Consider the following 16,823-nt stretch of genomic DNA (forward strand, 5'->3'; position numbering starts at 1 on the left):
TTTGTAGCAAATTTTATACAGATTATTTACGTATAATACAATTTTTTGCTATGGGCTACCGTTTACGAATTATTTACGAAAAACTATAAAAAGGGACCGTTAACCCCGCCTTACCCGTTAGCTTTACCCCCACCCTCCGGTACTTTTAGTATGTTGTTTATATAATACGCCATACAAATATGCCAAAATACGCTTATACCCATATTATTTCCCCCGTTTTTCCTTCGTTTGGTGGCCTATAATTATTCCATAGTTTACTTATGTAATTACATGGGATCCGAGAGGTCATTGAGATAACCATGAGTGATAAGGGAAAACGCATGAAATCGTAGAGTCGTACTATGAATAATTGATTCGCTTAACTTGATACTGACTTTCGATTATTAAAAAAAAAATCTTAAAACGTTAACTGTAACGTAATTAATGAAAAGGTTTATTGGTTCTCACATATAGTATCAGCATTAACGATCCCTAAATAGAACATAAATTATGATAGCAAATGATTTGCGAATCCAACCAGTTTAAGCCGGTTGGCAGACTGTTAAACTGTAAACATTTATTGTGATAAAAGGACATTGGGGTCAAGAAAATAGCAATTCTGGTTTTGTTCAGTTTACTGGACGCTAGGTGGTACCCAAGGGTCGTGTAGTCTGCCGTTGAGTCACACATAATTGGCATTGGTGATATTTATTAATTACGCAACACTTATTAAGTAACCTAACCTTGGAGTTGGAGCACTTAAAAAAAGGAAAATTTTAGGAAGTAGGATCTTTAGCTCTCTAGCTTAAAAACAAAACAAAAGCTTGAGGACATACACCCATGTGGTCACACCACAATCGAGGAAAGACAACAAAAGTAGCATGGTATGGAGAGATATATGACACAAAAGAACGGAAGACGGTAGATCAAGAGAAACATAGGAAATATACTGGCAAGTAGCAAGGGATAGGCAGTTATGGAAGACACTGTAGGCTGCCTCTGTTTATTAATAAATGACAAAGATGATGGTGAGATAAAATTGATTGAATGGTTCTGAAACCGTTGGGATCTCATCCTATGATTTCTTAAAGACAGCTTGACTTTTTTGGTAAATTCTTTATTTGGAAGGGTCATAATTCATAATGCCCACTTACTTTCCACCAAAAAGGGCAATGAGCGGAGATGGAGGCAACGTACTGGGGAGGACCGGACTTAAATGGAATTCCACTCTTATTCAGTGGAAGTCCTTCTATGCATTTCACCATTGCGAGTCCGACTCAGAACGGAGCCCGTTCCACTCGCCGCGGAAGGCAGGTTTCCTCGCTTTTTTGAAATGCTTCTCAACTGTCCCATTTTCAGTATCCATGTGAGAAGCCATATACTCTTCGGTATATTTAAAAACTGACTGATAAAAGCAAAGTCGACGTACCTAGTAACTGATTATAAATAAACGATGTACCTACTACCAATATCTACACTCCCTCGAACAATGACATGCTATTATTTATTGGAGTACCAAAGACGGTCAACAATAGCAGTTTCGACCAGTTTTATGGACTCGTGGTATCTTCATTTGTTTACACAGTTGACCCTAGATAATATGCGAACATACGACCACTCAGATACCACATTATCAGCTGTTTGCTTCGTGAACAGGCAGTTTTAGACGGATACGATCAGGCATCACTGTAGTGCTGGACGCTAGGCAATGTAGGATCTAAATATATTATTATAGTTTTAATATTATACTTCGTAATAAAACAAAATCCTCCATTCACGAGGGTCATTATACTCATTATACTCGTTATAAGACAGGATACAATCGGATGACGTGAATTTTTTGACTAGCTATCCGACCAACGACCTATCTTTACAGATATTTTTTTCACTTCCCTTTGAAGTTTACTAAGAAATTAGGAGCTTTATTGAGACTTGCAGACTTCCTGATATTCTATTAATAGCCCTCTTTTATAGAACCGAAATATTCTAAATGCTTTTTTTGTGTCTCGATTGTTTGTAAGCCAAAACACACATTGCCCAGCAGATCTGTAGGGTAGGTAAATATGGTGAAAACTGAAAGTTAAAGAAAGTTTTAACTGTTTACACGTTGAATTGAGTCTGGAAATTGAAATAAGTCTGGTTTGAGATGGTCCAACAAACGTATTTGTTTACAGTAATGATGTCTTGTTTATTCAAAACATCATTGTCCAGCACGAGCAAGATATAATGGCACGGCCCAATTCAATGAGTATTGTTTTTTAGGGTTGGGACTCAGTTTATTAACCAACCCAGGTAGGTATATTATTTTAAAAAAACTTGTTCCGTATCCCGTTCAACGGGTTGGGACATTAATTTATAAACAATGGCATGCTTGATAATGCAAAATGCTTGCTCTCATTTCTACGTTGCTGATATTTATCTTTTTTTTTTATTTGATCTCGTTTCAAAATTATACACCGTGCAGTTTGAAGAGAAGATAAGGTAACATAAAGTGATAAATGAGTATATGCCCGACGTCACAAACGAAACAAGGGAATGGGACAGAATCCCCATCTTAGAAGGGAATAATCTTAAGGGAATAAACGCTTTAGGAAAGTCATCCTCAGCCAATTTTCTGTATTCTATTATAGTCCAGTTATATCAAGTGACTTCCTCTAATTTCTCTCTTCACTCCACCCCCAAGTTAAAAAGTTCATCTGATCTGCTGTAGGTACCTATAGTATCTATTAGAATAGCAAAATAAATAGAGCCTGAAACAAATGTTTCTTTGCACAATGAAGCCCCACCCTTAGCCGAGCATCAAGTTTTCAATACAAAACATTGATTTCATTTACATTGTACAGTCTTGAATTGACGCGTGATGGCCGTTTGGTGGAGATTGCTCCTCGTCATCTTAGCCGCAATTGAGGTATCATCAAATTCATCAAGACACCTGTCTGTAGTCTTTCCTCTATGGTGCAATGGATGCGCGTTGAAATTAAATTTCTTCGTGTTTAATTAGCATGGTATGTGTGTTGTGAAACTTGTGAAGAACATTTTAAATATTGACGTGGCCATAACGGAAGGAGGGTTGGAAACTCAACACAACAACCAGACGGTTTAAAATTTTAGACTTATGCATAAACAAATCTTCACAAAATATATGAGCCCTTTAGCCAAGTATTGACTTCATTTAATAAGGATTGTTTGCTTTGTTTGTTTAGCGTACCGGTTGCCGAAACTTATTTCCAACCGAGCCAGAATACATTGCCCTGGGGTACTTCAAAAAGTCTCAAAAACTGCTGGACACACTTATCAATCATGACTACCAGGACACGGTGCAGGAAATTGCAAGAGCTAATCGAGATTATCAGGATACGATACAGGAACTTGCAAGAGCTAATCGAGATTATCCGGATCTTGCCCGGGGGTTTAACAGAAAAGTCTCGAAGGTGTTAGATGAAGGTAAGTAGTAAGTACATTTTAAACATAAAACTTAATAAATGTAAGGTAACCGCTCACAAAATTTCACGAGAATCGGTTGAGAATTGCGACCTGTAGAGGAGAACAACCGGACATATGAAAACTATGCCGCATATTTATAGGACAATGTAGTACTTATTTAAAAATCGTGACTGTATTATTTTTGCATGCTGCATGGTAGGTCATAAGAATCTAGTCATAGTTAGGTATAGGTAATATTCAATATTTCAATGCCTATTCAGGCAGGATGTGCTGTTCAAAAATGTCAAAGCTGCCCTTCGCTAACGCTCGGTCAATTATGCAATATTTGAATATAGGACTTATAGGCTCTTTTCCATAATAAATGTTTAAACACATGAACAAACATCTAATTCTTTAAAAAAGTAATAGAGTTAGACCAAGAAATCCAAGAAAAGTCTGCAGTGACTTTGAGAGCATACGCAGTGCAAGTGTTATCTTAAACGTCAAACTTTTATGAAATGATGACGTATAAGATGGTCAAGCAAATCTTGTCAGTAAAAAAAGGCGCGAAATTCAAATTTTCTATGGGACAATATCCCTTCGCGCCTACATTTTTCAAATTTGCCGCCTTTTTCTACTGACAAGATCTGCTTGACCAAGTTATATAAATAACACTTGCACTGTGTATGCTATCAAAATCGCTGCAGACATTTCTTGATCTAACTCTATCAAAAAAATAACATAATTAGGGTCCTTTAATTGTCAGCAGGTGGAAAACTATATTATAATGAATATATCTTCTGCTCATTGGCTTTATCAATTATATAACATGAATACCTCCGAAGCTCTCACGCCACCCTAAAGCCTTAAAACCCGGTTGTTACTAAATACTAAACTGATCCCAAACCTACGCGTACCTACTCAAGAAATTTTATCATATTTCAGAAATTAGCCAAGATTACGAACACGGCATGGATTCATTCAGTCCCATGATAGGGAAGCGGCGCGTGCGCTCTCAAAAGATGCGCCGCGAAAAGCTAAACCTTCAGGGTGTGCGAAGCCACCGTGCGCATTCTCTTGACGCGGGACGTCGTCGGAGACTACAGCCCGAACGCCCCGAACCAACTTCAAACGGATATTAGGTTATTCTTTTAGGTCTTAAGAGCATGTTTTATAAAAATTAATACATTTTAATACATGAATACATACATTAGATGCCTTATCAGTTAACCCTCACAAGCACTTAAGCAAATATAAACTTCACATGTTATTATATGCTTAGATCTTCATCTTTAATACAAGATTCCCTTTTTTAAGAGCATGAAAGTTATTTTGACAGTGTGGACCCTGATAATTATTAATGTTTTTAACGTTACCCTACTGTGTCTTAAAACGAGTGTCAAAATCAAAGAATATAATACTTACTAGTCTAAATCAGTCTAAATGTATGCATCCTTAGCCCCCATTCGCACGACAGCTTTTTCAACGCGCGTTAAAAAAGCGCTTGAATCTATCCGCACTCTAAATTCGATTTAACGACCAAGGCTTAAAGTCGAAAATCCAACAACGCTTGATAAAAAGCGTCACCGCTGTCGTGTGAATACATACATGGTTATCCATTTGTGTCATTCTAACGCTTTTTTAACGCGCGTTGAAAAAGCTGCCGTGCGAATGGGGCCTTAGCGTTGAAAGCAAGGGCCCAACGTTTTCTGTTCTCTTTCACGGCGCAGCAACTAGTATCATTTCTCTCTCCTCGCTCTTTTAAAAATGCCGTTTGTCAAAAAAGGACAACCATACTGTTGACAAGATGGACTTCAAATCAAGTGTTGCCTTTTTTGATGCGCCCAGGCTGTGTATGTGTGCGTAAAAGCGTATATGTGTGCTCTTTTAGGGATGTGAAAAGTCGATTTTAATCATGTTATATATCGATAAACGCTACACAGCGGAACGAAATAGCGATTAATTGAAGCTTCAATATCTTCGTTAAACATGAACATAATTGAAATGCTAATGGATAATGAATATATTATAATATAATAATATAAATCAATTATTACGGAACACCTATTTTAGGAGGTATTTATGTATTTTAATTAAATATCTGAACTTTCCCTTGGTTCCCTGCTGGGGCGTGACTATAAAATTGTGATCTGATAACCACAATAAAGAATAAAAGCGTTTTTGTTCATTTTAGGTACCGTTAGGCCCCATTCGCACGACAGCTTAAAAAGCGTTGCGTTAAAACCCGACGTTGGCGCTTTTTTACCGTTTCCAATATTTGTGTTCATATGAACGCTTAAAAATCACTTGTGAGTCGTACTGCCACGTACGCATCTCAGCAAAGCCATACTTTATTTGCTATTACGACGTATTATTTGAATATAGCTTGAATATTTCAGGAAATTGTAAGCATAAGTTGACATTTTTAAGGTGAAACTAATAATAATCTTGACGATTGACACCAAAAATTGACACTTGACAGCCAACTGACAGCAGCGCCGGCGCTTTTTTAACGCTTGTGAGAACAGATACACGGAGTTCCGTATGCTCTATTCAATTTGACGCCAACGCTCAACGCCGAAAATCGAACAGTGCTCGATAAAAAAGCGCCGCGCTTAAAAACCGCCTTCGTGTGAATACATACATGGTTATCCATTTGCGTCATTCAAACGCTTTTTCAACGCGCGTTGAAAAAGCTGCCGTGCGAACGGGGCCTTAAACCTTTGAAGTAAAATTAAAATTGTAAGAAATGTCGATAGTTTATCGATATGACTTTATCGACATGGCTACAGCAAGGTGGGCCTCATTGTTAATCGTACACTAAACAAAAGTGGCAACAGTGACAGCTCGCTGAGACACCGTCTCTATATATTATAAGTCTATGGTGGAAAGGGTTAATTTAACTATATTTGAACACTAGAATTTCAAAGCAAAATCTAAACGCAATACGTCAATGAGAACTGTCGGAACTGTCACTGTCACGTAAATCTGACATTGACACAAGCTTAGGTTATTAAATTTACCTTTAGTTACTTGATTATTCTCAAAAATTAACGAAATAAATATTAAAAATGAGTAAAGCTAAGGTGGCTGTGCGAGATATTTCACCAATCATGCAAGCTTTAAGAAATTTCTTGCTTGGCGTAAGTAATTACTTGATTGTTTTTCTTATTATGTAATCTAAATTATTGTTGATGAATACTACGTCTTTTTTATTATTATTTATAGCGAAAGCATACCAATGCCTTGAGGTTCGAGCCATTCCTGGCTGACAGGACTCAGCCACCGCCAGCAATTCCCGATGGTGTTGCCCACAAGTAAGCTTCTGCTATGTTTTCAAACAAGAAATTGTAATTGACGATTCCATTGTATTCATACTTCGTCAAGCATCTATCCAGTACCGTCTTTACCATAAGGGCACACGGGGCCTATTATAAATAGAAGATCATAGTAGAAAAATGTTAGTTTAATTTGCATTGTTTACTTTCCAAAAGGGCCCCAAATTCTTATGTGCTCAAGGGCCCTAGCATAGTTTAAGACGGCCCTGTATCTATCTATAGTTTCTACATTTAATTTATTATTCAATAATACTTACAACTACTTACAAGGGGGTAATTGCACAAAAGATCCCTATGGGTCGAAGTGTATCCGCAAGGGCCCCCGAAATCAATAAGATAAGATAAGATACAACTACTTACAAACTTACAAATGTAGTAGTGCGGCGTCACGGCAGACCTAGAAGGAGGTGGCGGCACGATCTTGACGTCTTTCGGAAAGATTGGCCTAATATTGCCATAGAACAAGTCGCGTGAAAGAAAGAGAGGGAGGCCTTTGCCCAGCAGTGGGACACAACAGGCTAACAAATAAATAAATAAATAAACTTACAAATGTAGTATTTGTAAGGATAGCATTTTTGCACCTAAATTGAATTTCTAAAACATGTCTCTTGTCAAAATAAGTGTTTAATAATTATAAACACTTATTCACCCTTTATTCACCCCACATACAAATTTTAGTATATTATATATTCCACAGTCCTTAACTTTTATGGATTAACTAAGGGTTTGAAAACAAAACAACGGTTTCAGAGTCTCAGGATAGGTGTTTTGGTGGGCATAACTACTCAATATAAGTTTAGGTGTGTATGTTGTTAAAAAAAAATACTTTGTATTTTCCAGACACTCCCAGAATTACTACTACACAAGAGACGCGCGCCGCGACGTAGTTCCACCAATAGATGTCACCAAAGTGCTCATTGAAGCTAGCTCAGACAAGGGGTATGTGTCCAATGTGACTTAAGCCAGACCAAGAAAAGTCTGCAGCGGATTTGACAGCCCATGCAGTGCAAGTGTTATTTTAAATGTCAAACTTCTATGAAATTATGGCATATAAATAACACTTGCACTGCGTGGGCTATAAAATCCACTGCAGACTTTTCTTGGTCTGACTCTATCTATCACTACACCTTATAAAACAAAGTCCCCCGCTGCGTCTGTCTGTATGTTTGTTCGCGATAAACTCAAAAACTACTGAACGGATTTTCATGCGGTTTTCACCTATCAATAAGTGATTCTTGAGGAAGATTTAGGTGTATAATTTGCTAACCCGAAGCCAGGGCGAGTTGCTAGTTTATTATTATGAGTAAAATAGCTGGACCCCTCACACGCATGGGATTTGATCTGTCATTTCATTTTCCCTCCTTCCTGAGAGAAGGGATTTTTTAAAAAAAGTTGCAAAATCAGTTTACTTCTTTACCTATGAAAAGTTACTAATATGAAACTTCTGAAGTTATTAAAATTTATTTCAATTTTAGGTCAATACCCAACATTACACAGAATACAGAAATTTGAAAATCTAAAACTAAACTACCTACTAACTAAAAACGTGTAAAATTGTGTGACAGTTGCAATTTTTTTTTCAGTGCACCCAAGAAGGCGGCAACGGTAGCTCCCACCCCTGGACAACTATACCAATGGGACAAACACTATTAGAGACAAATCAAATTATTATCAACCTTATTACCATCCTGTAAAGTCTTAAGTTAAATAAATTTAGATTCATTATAATTACGCGATTTGTTATATATTAAATTATGTCATGTCCTTATTAGTCTAACTTAAGTCTTCTTTAGTCAGCTTAAGTACACACACAGGCCACAGAGGCATTGCTAGTAATTTTGGAAATTTAATTTCTATTATTTAAATCTTAGCTAGATGTTGGAATTCGTAAATCGTGTTTTATTTTTCTCATATATATATTAGAATTATTAGATAACCGACAACAAGTTGTTACTACAAGATACTAAAGTAGCCAAACAGAGAATAAATTTCATCATATATTTCGGTAAAACTTTGTTACAAATAATTCCACAAAAAGTTTCATAAAATCAGAATCATATTAATGTCATTTTACAATACTAATAGACATCAAAACCAAATAACATGGAACATGACTGTGTTGTAACAAAAAAAAACACTTTAATTTATTACTTCTAAATTTTAACTTTAAAACATAAGGTTTAATTTTAAAAATGGCAGGTAATGGATAAATTTTGCTCTAATCTTCAATTTGTAAGTATGAGAATAGACAAAAGAAAGCACTTTTCTCTGTGGTATAATTCTCTTTGGTATGGGTAGCAGATCAATCCCCTCAATCAATTTTCGGCTTGGACTTGGGACTCGGGTTGCGAAGGTCTTGCAAATCCGCGAGGTAACAACATCTCTCACCTGGCGCAAACAAAACTCTGTTCAAGGCTTGTAGATCTTAGATGTGACCTTTATAGTGCAACCTAAAGGAGTAGAAATGACTCTTTAAGTATAAAAACCCCTGACTAAAATCTGACTGAGCAGTAATTAAAAACCTATTCTAGGAACCCTTAAAAAATATCAAAAATCTCTAAGTATAGAGAAAGCAAGTAAATTGCTCAATCATATCGTTTTGGAGATAAAAGGGAATATTAAACAGCACAGACTGTGCAAGTAAAATAACACTAGCACTTTCAAGACTATCAAAATCGCTGCAGACTTATCTTGGTCTAACTCTAGTTTGCTTCCAATAATCTTATCCTAAAAGCATACACCTTAATTGTTTCCTTGGTGGACAAATAAGAAATTAATTAAGTTTATTGTGTAACTAACCTTATATAACCTTTAATAATTGAAACACCTGGTAATGTTGCATATTAATTATTTAAATACTTTTTATTCCGTAGAAAACCGTCTAAAGCAAACAATCTATTTCTAGTAAAGTCGGTCTCCTACCAATTATAATAATTGGAGCCAATTGCTGGGCTAGTAGGCCCCTTCAACCTTATTTTGTTTTAAAGCATCAGTGGTAACTTTCCCACAAAATGCCACGGGCCCGTCGAGAGGGGACCCCATTCGCTCCTATTCGATGAATTTACTACAGGCTTCAGTTGGTATAATTACACCTCTAATTGCAGTTTACCCTAATCAATACTGGCATTTTATAAATAATTGCATTGCCGTAATAACGTTAAAAAATAAGAACTCGAATTCGAATGTAAATTAGAGTTACATACCTTTGTACTTAACTGGCTTGTCAACTGCTGACCGCGGCGGTTCCATGATAACTGCAGTATCGTTGCTGTCTCCTTGATCTAATGTTAACAAAATGTACCATGTTAATCGACTTGTCTGTCTACGAGTAAAATACCTTGAAATGTGGAAAGTTTAAATAAGTGGCATCGCAAAGCGAAATTTGATGCATAAACGAAACTTCGAGAACCTAATTTTGTGTCGGGCAAGATTAGATCTCGAAAAAAGGCTGTGGCAAGTTGATGTGGGTTATTATGCATTACCATTTAACCGTTATTCGGACTGACAGTAAAAAAAAATAGAATAAATTGTCAGTCTTATAGGTACTCATTGAATATAGAACACGTGTTTGAAGTATCGCATGTTACCTTTAGATTTAGATATTGGTATTGAGTCAGCAAAGTTACCTTCTTGTTGTTTCATTTGTTTCTGTTTTGGAGGCGGTGCTTTATAAATCTCCTGCGTTTCTTTCAGTATTGAATGACTCTCCGCAATATCTGGTATAAACAATAGAATATAAATTAAATTACTAATACTTTTGTTACACGACGTCTAAGTTCTGACGAGTCACATCATAGGCTGCGTTATACGTTCACAGACTAATTTGACAAACTAAGCAAGCAAATTATGTGTCTTATTAGGTCCTTTACCAACTTCATACGTTCAACTGTTAGCGTAGTTGTTAACTTAGTGCGCGATATAACAACACACATTATTTTTTTAGTAGTTGACAATTGTGTAATCCCATGAAGATTCACATTTTTGCTACGTCGAGCGCGACTGTTGCCCACTTCACACATAGCCAATAAAAGATAAAAACATACCCTCGTAAGACCCAAGCCAATTTTTGCGCTTTTGAATTTGGAACTTTCTTTTATATTTCTATAAGAGTTCATAACTCGAATTTAATTTGTACTTGTACATTGTACAAGTACGCGGGGACTTACGAGGTTAACATGCCGATTGTATTATAGCCAAGGGTCTTACTTATTCTTTTCGCGAATTCAGCAAGTCCGTTTTTATTCGCCGTGATGTAGAAATTGCGTTCAGACATGCGAAAGAGCCACGAAGCCAGTTTTGGATATCTGTTGGTTAAAAAAAAAATAGTTTTTGCTGCACTTTTTGGGGAAACTCATGTCCAAAAACCTTAAGAGGACAGGGGACGACCGCTTCTCCATACAAACGTAGTCCCCATTTTCCTCTCTAGATATTAACATTATGGAACATATTTTTACGTTATTTTATATATATTTACCATAGCTACATGCCCCTACGTTTGACTTTTTTTGATTATTGTAAAAATTAGGAGCGAAAAACGGTTTTCATACAAATTTTTAAATGCTACTAACTCTTATAATATTTAAAAATTAAAAATAAACGTAGGGGCATAGCTGTGGTTGATATACAACAAATTGTGCAAAATATTTGAATAATGTTAATATCCAGAGAGGAAAATGAGGACTACGATTGTATTGAAACTTTCGTCTTAATGCATTTAGATATTAATATCTGCTAAAGCCTCAGGAGTTTACGTGATCTACATCCGACTAAAACAACATACACCAGTTTGTGTAGCATTAGGTACACCATGTTGGTAACTCCGATTTTCTGTAAGGTGAAAAATACTTTCCCAGATGTTCGCTGCTTCAAAGAGTGAAAGAAAGTTATTGCTTACTTTTTTTTTTGTATCGGCACCAATATGTGCAGAGTGCTGACCGTGGCCGCTAGCATGATGTCCCCCATGGACGGCCAGTTGCCGCGGTTGAACCACGGCCGGTCTGCCAGCATGTGCTCCATGTCGTAGTACGCGCAGTGGATCTCGCAGAAAGTTGGCATTGCGATCACACGACAGTTCTGGTAGAGGATTGGATTCTGGAAGTAAATGGGCAGAAATGATTCAAAGCCATTTATTTACCTTGGTCGTTTTTAGACAAGTAGGTAAATTAACACCAAATGGTGGATAGGTGACACATCAAATGGGCATTTAGAGTGCAAAAGAATGCCTTTGGAACGCTTGTTTGTATCCTATGGTCACCTAAACTAAATAATTACTAGTACTCGTACTTACTAAGCACAGTACTATTGAATTGTATGCATATAGGTACCTACTGCTCAATAAGTTCCTAGACGGGTCGATCTGCAACATGTGGCTGCGGCTAGGTCGCCATGTAAGGGATTAATGTCTTGTGAATACTTACCGAAGCGGCTTTATACTGTGGGTAGAGGACACTACTGTTGAAGTGCATATACTGTTCTACTAGAGCCCGACCGCCCGGGTCGGCGGGTAGTAACATGTTCGCTGCGTTAGAGCCGTAACGTGATGCCATATATGTTGCTATGGCGTTGCTGTAAAATAAATGGATGAAGGAATGAAAATTAAAATGAGATAGTTTATACTTTTACATGCACATAAACTGAGACGAAAGAGTCAGACCAAGGTAATTCGGCAGCAATTTTGATAGCCGAAACTGTGCAAATGTTATTTTAAACGACCTAATTTCATGGGAATATGATCAGTTTGACGTTTAAAATAACATTGACTATCAGAGTAAGATTGTGCTATGAACTACACGATGCTTGCAGGTAAAAGGTAAATATTTAGGCCCCTAAATATCAGTTGGTACCCTTCAAAACAGCATATTTAATAGGACACAAAAAGCTTAAATCGCTAGCTTCGGTGACTATATTTTCGTTTTTAAGGATTGGAAGGAGCTCAACAGAAGTTTCAATGGCACTGCAGAAAATGATTAGATTATTACCTGTCGCTTAGTACCAAATCTTTATCCTTTAAAATTGGCAAAGTTTGACGAGGGTTCATCTGTGAAACAACAGTAGAGTAGGTAAGTTAAGGACACACACTGTTGCCCACACAAGCGGACAGTTCAAAAATGACAATTGGATGTCAGTCTCTAAATGACAAGTGCCGTATGTGGGACTAGCGACACGCCCCGGCCTCGCACGGGTTAACAAATTAATTGAATTATACACCTAAACCTTCCTCAAGAATCACTCTATTGATAGGTGATATCGCGAACATACAAACACACAAATAGACAGACGCGGCGGGGGACTTTGTTTTATAAGGTGTAGTGATATATCTCAGCCTGATATAGGGTTAGGTTATATTAAGTAGGTACCTATATACGGTAGGTATAAGTACTTGTCCAATGGAAGCCACTTGCAAATTTCGTCAGTTAGTCAAGTATTAAGTATTTATTCCTCTCTGACTATAAAACTCGTAGGATGCTCGATGCTCCAGACAGTTAATGTGTCCTCACACGGGCGTAGCCAACCCCCCCCCCCCCCCCCCCCCGAAAAGTTCAGAATATTATCAGACCCTAGGGAAAGGGGGCACCATGGTCTAGAAATGCTTAGGGCATCAAAATATCTTAATCCGGCACTGTTTGCGGAGTCCAACGATTTGGGACTCGCATTTTATACACATTTCCATGCCTTCCCGAAAAAAATCGAATCATTCGCGAAAGTCTCGCAACGCATTGAGGTTACAAACGGCACGCGGTCTTCCTCAGGAGTCTGAAGAAGACCACGGTGAGTGGCGCTCTAGCCAGGCAGGCCGCTTCGCTTTCGCTCGCGTGCGTATACCTTACTGTATCGTCCGATATACACCTACTCTGTCGTTAAAATCACGTCTAAAATTGTAATAAGGGCGAAAAAAACTATTGATTTTGGAGTGTAGTTTTATTTAGTGGTACCTAAAATATTTTATCTGGACCACTGTCCTCTAGCATATCCATCTGTCAACTTTACTTCAAGTTCCGCCTCCAGGGGAGAGGGAGAGAAATTAGGATTAGAAATTAGCCGCTTACTGACACAGACAGAATTCCACGCGGGCGGAGCCGCGGGCACAGCTAGTCTCTAATATTTTTCTTGTGTAAGGGTTATTTTATGTACTTTTAGTCGTTTTATTTTCTTGAACCCCCCCCCCGATACTAAAACCTGGCTACGCCCGTGTGTCCTCATGAAAGTTAGCTGCTGTACACGTACTACGACAGACGTTCACAATGCTCTCTCGGTATATTGTCTAGATACTTATAGGACGACACCAGGAAACTATAAAGTCGTACCGCCGTGATCTCTGCACTCCTATGTTCTCCCTTGTCCAAATTGACGTCAACTTCACGTACGTCGATGTTCATGGCGTCCAAAGCCATCATGACGGCACGGCACGCAGGACTTCGATCGGCTTTCCATAACGTGCAGTGTCTGGAAAATAAATGTGTCAATTCCTCGAGTGCCAGCTCTTAGATATATAGTCTATGGCCCTGTGGGGAGTGTGGGGTTAGAGTTTGTGCGGAAAGAGAAGTCATAGAATGTATTATTATATTCCCTTATAACTTATATTCCACGACTCTTCTCTTTCCGCAAATACTCTTTTTCATACATTTTGTATGAAAGTGGGTGTGCGTTATTGCGTTTGTGGAACTTAGAGGAAACTTTTCTGCCGACTCGATATCACATCCGCTGGTCTCACTGGTCTCGACCCCTCGACGTACCTACCTCCTTTGCTGTTAATGTTCTGTCATATCATCGCATGGAAGGCCATAATGAGGAACTTAACGGTATTGGTACCAGACCAGAAGTCTCTAAAGAACGGCCCGCGAGAGCCCATAATATTGGTCCGTGGAAAGAAAACGCGGGAGAGCTGAGCCACTGCTGGCCCTACCCTCGGATTAAAAAGTTTGGAAACCTCTGCGGTGTATAATTGGTCCATATTTTGATTTTTTATAGGTACCTATACTACCTATAGCGAAAGAAGTGTTAAAGGTCAAAGGTTAGTACTAACTTTAATGTAGGTCTACTAGATCCGCCACCCATATTCAAAATCACTGGAACATAAGAAAACTGAAAACCATTTTGCAACAAACTGAAAGTGATATTACATTTTGTTTGTCGCGGCTTATTTATATTTATTCATAATTATACTTCTTGATTTCGTAAAAAAATCAAAATATTTTTTCAATTTTTTTGACACAAGTATTCGTTTTTTTCTGTTTTCTGTCTATGTTTTCAAGATAAAGATTAAAACTTCATGGCTATTCATGGCGTAATAAAAATTCTTCTCCAACTCGTGTACACTACCTATACTACCTATTTGACTTTTGAAATGGTAAGAAAAGTTTTTACTACCTGTGGCCTATTTTATAAAGCTACAAGTTACAATTTACAAGCGGAAGTCTCTTTCTAACCCTATGTGTTAGAACGAGACTTCCGTTTGTAAATTGTAACTTGTAGCTTTATAAAATAGGCCACTGGAGTGCTTTTCCGCTTCCGCTAATTTCGCGGTGCACAGTGTTGCCATGATTATTTAATCGAAAGATCTGTGATTTTACTTGTACTTACGTACTTACTTAAGCCTTGGATGCCACTCCTAACTTCATTTATTGACATATATGGACCATTTTAGGAGTCTGTTTTGACTGAAACCACACTGCATAACTAGCACTCAGCACAACACAGCACAGCTGCACTGTAGACAAACTAGATAGCTCATCTAATAAGAGACAGAGTTTGCTATTAAAAATAATTAATCTTATCCGATTTTTTAAAATCTTAATTGGCAACACAGACCATAGACTAAATAGAACATGAACCACAAACAATAGAGCACCAACTGAGATTCGTTCCGATTGGACGTTAGTACCAAAGAGAATATAATCACTACGTTTTAAGAGACGGGACTTCCATACTAGCGACTTGATTGGTCTGTGTATATGTTTGGTTATCCAATCATTACCAACATGTACGACAAAGAACTGTCAAAGAACAATAGTACCAACATAACATACTTAAATAGTAGTATCCTACACGCTTGCGAATTTTATCGATATCGATAAATTGGGGAGGGTTGAAACATGGGCCCCTGTCAACAAATTTCGTACTCGAAATCAGGTTAGAATCAAGTCCACGTTTGTTGTTCTTTGAGTGGACTAATACATGGTTGGACTTAAATGTGAACACGACTTTTATTTGTAAAAATAAAAATATGTAAAATGATTTTTTAAATAATTTAATATAATTAATTTAAAATATATCCCGACGGTTCGACGGTCCACAGGTAACAGAGGAAAATGTGTGTTCACCTGATTAAATGATTTTTTTATATGTATTATATTCTTGAATAATAAAATTAAGTCTTCCAATGTAACTTATTTGACCCACTGCCTGCATCTGAAAACATTTAATAATTTAAACAGACACACATCTATTTTCTTATATTTTAGGTTAAAATCTTAAATAATAGGGAATATTACGCAAAACTCTGCGTAGGTAGCGCCACTACCACTATCTGTCACAATCTGGGGGTCTACCCCGAAACAAGAAAATCGAAATTTCGTTATCTAACCTCTCTATCACTCTTGCATATTCCGGCGATATAGAGGCAGATAACTAAACCTCGATTTTCGCGTTTACCGGTAGGCCCTTGTTAACAAACCGCCTTGATGCATCAATGTCATAATTTATAGTCTGTGAAAACTTGTCAAAAAACAGTTTAAGGCAGAGTCTGTATAAAGCCCCCCATTCACACTCCTACCGTGTAGGCCGCCTCGTAGTCCGCCTCGTTGGGTAGGATTGTGTATGGGGGTTGCGGACTACGAGCCGTCCTACAAACGGCTAAACGGTAGGACGGCTCGTAGTCCGCAACCCCCATACACAATCCTACCCAACGAGGCGGACTACGAGGCGGCCTACACGGTAGGAGTGTGAATGGGGGGCTTAAGTTAGTCTATTAATTTTCTAGAGTCGGTAATGCTGCACTCTGGCGGCAGAACATTGCAGTAATTATTACTAGATTCCAAAAATATATATTATAATGTCCATTCCATTAATACACAGATGATAGAT

At 37.7% G+C, this 16,823-nt stretch overlaps 2 protein-coding genes and 1 long non-coding RNA gene across 4 annotated transcripts; 2 read left to right on the forward strand and 1 right to left on the reverse strand.

Annotated features, from left to right (window-relative positions):
- The first annotated feature begins 2,821 nt into the window (after positions 1-2,821).
- LOC134799782 (uncharacterized) lies at positions 2,822-4,607 on the forward strand. The gene is made up of 3 exons (XR_010145461.1): positions 2,822-2,887; positions 3,183-3,423; positions 4,348-4,607. It is a non-coding gene; the product is annotated as an uncharacterized LOC134799782 (long non-coding RNA).
- A 1,789-nt stretch (positions 4,608-6,396) lies between these two features.
- On the forward strand, positions 6,397-8,474 carry LOC134800269 (NADH dehydrogenase [ubiquinone] 1 alpha subcomplex subunit 7-like). Its single transcript, XM_063772779.1, has 4 exons — positions 6,397-6,545; positions 6,631-6,719; positions 7,581-7,679; positions 8,324-8,474. Exons 1-4 carry the CDS (start codon positions 6,474-6,476, stop codon positions 8,391-8,393), a joined length of 330 nt encoding a protein of 109 aa, XP_063628849.1. The 5' UTR covers positions 6,397-6,473; the 3' UTR covers positions 8,394-8,474.
- A 424-nt stretch (positions 8,475-8,898) lies between these two features.
- Positions 8,899-14,945, reverse strand: LOC134800235 (glutathione S-transferase 1-like). Of its 2 annotated transcripts, XM_063772736.1 has the most exons (10): positions 14,764-14,934; positions 14,045-14,183; positions 12,719-12,777; positions 12,158-12,305; positions 11,635-11,831; positions 10,947-11,044; positions 10,367-10,456; positions 9,944-10,021; positions 9,029-9,128; positions 8,899-8,976 (listed from the first exon to the last, which is right to left on the reverse strand). In XM_063772736.1, the coding sequence occupies exons 1-9, from the start codon at positions 14,793-14,795 to the stop codon at positions 9,052-9,054; spliced, it is 918 nt and encodes a 305-aa protein (XP_063628806.1). In that variant the 5' UTR covers positions 14,796-14,934; the 3' UTR covers positions 8,899-8,976; positions 9,029-9,051. The 2 variants fall into 2 exon arrangements, with proteins under 2 accessions (XP_063628806.1, XP_063628807.1); XM_063772737.1 differs by lacking the exon at positions 8,899-8,976 and having other exon boundaries at positions 9,030-9,190; positions 14,764-14,945.
- Between the last annotated feature and the right edge of the window lie 1,878 nt (positions 14,946-16,823).

This window comes from Cydia splendana, chromosome 19 (assembly GCF_910591565.1).
Source record: "Cydia splendana chromosome 19, ilCydSple1.2, whole genome shotgun sequence".
In the NCBI taxonomy this organism is placed as follows: Eukaryota; Metazoa; Arthropoda; class Insecta; order Lepidoptera; family Tortricidae; genus Cydia; species Cydia splendana.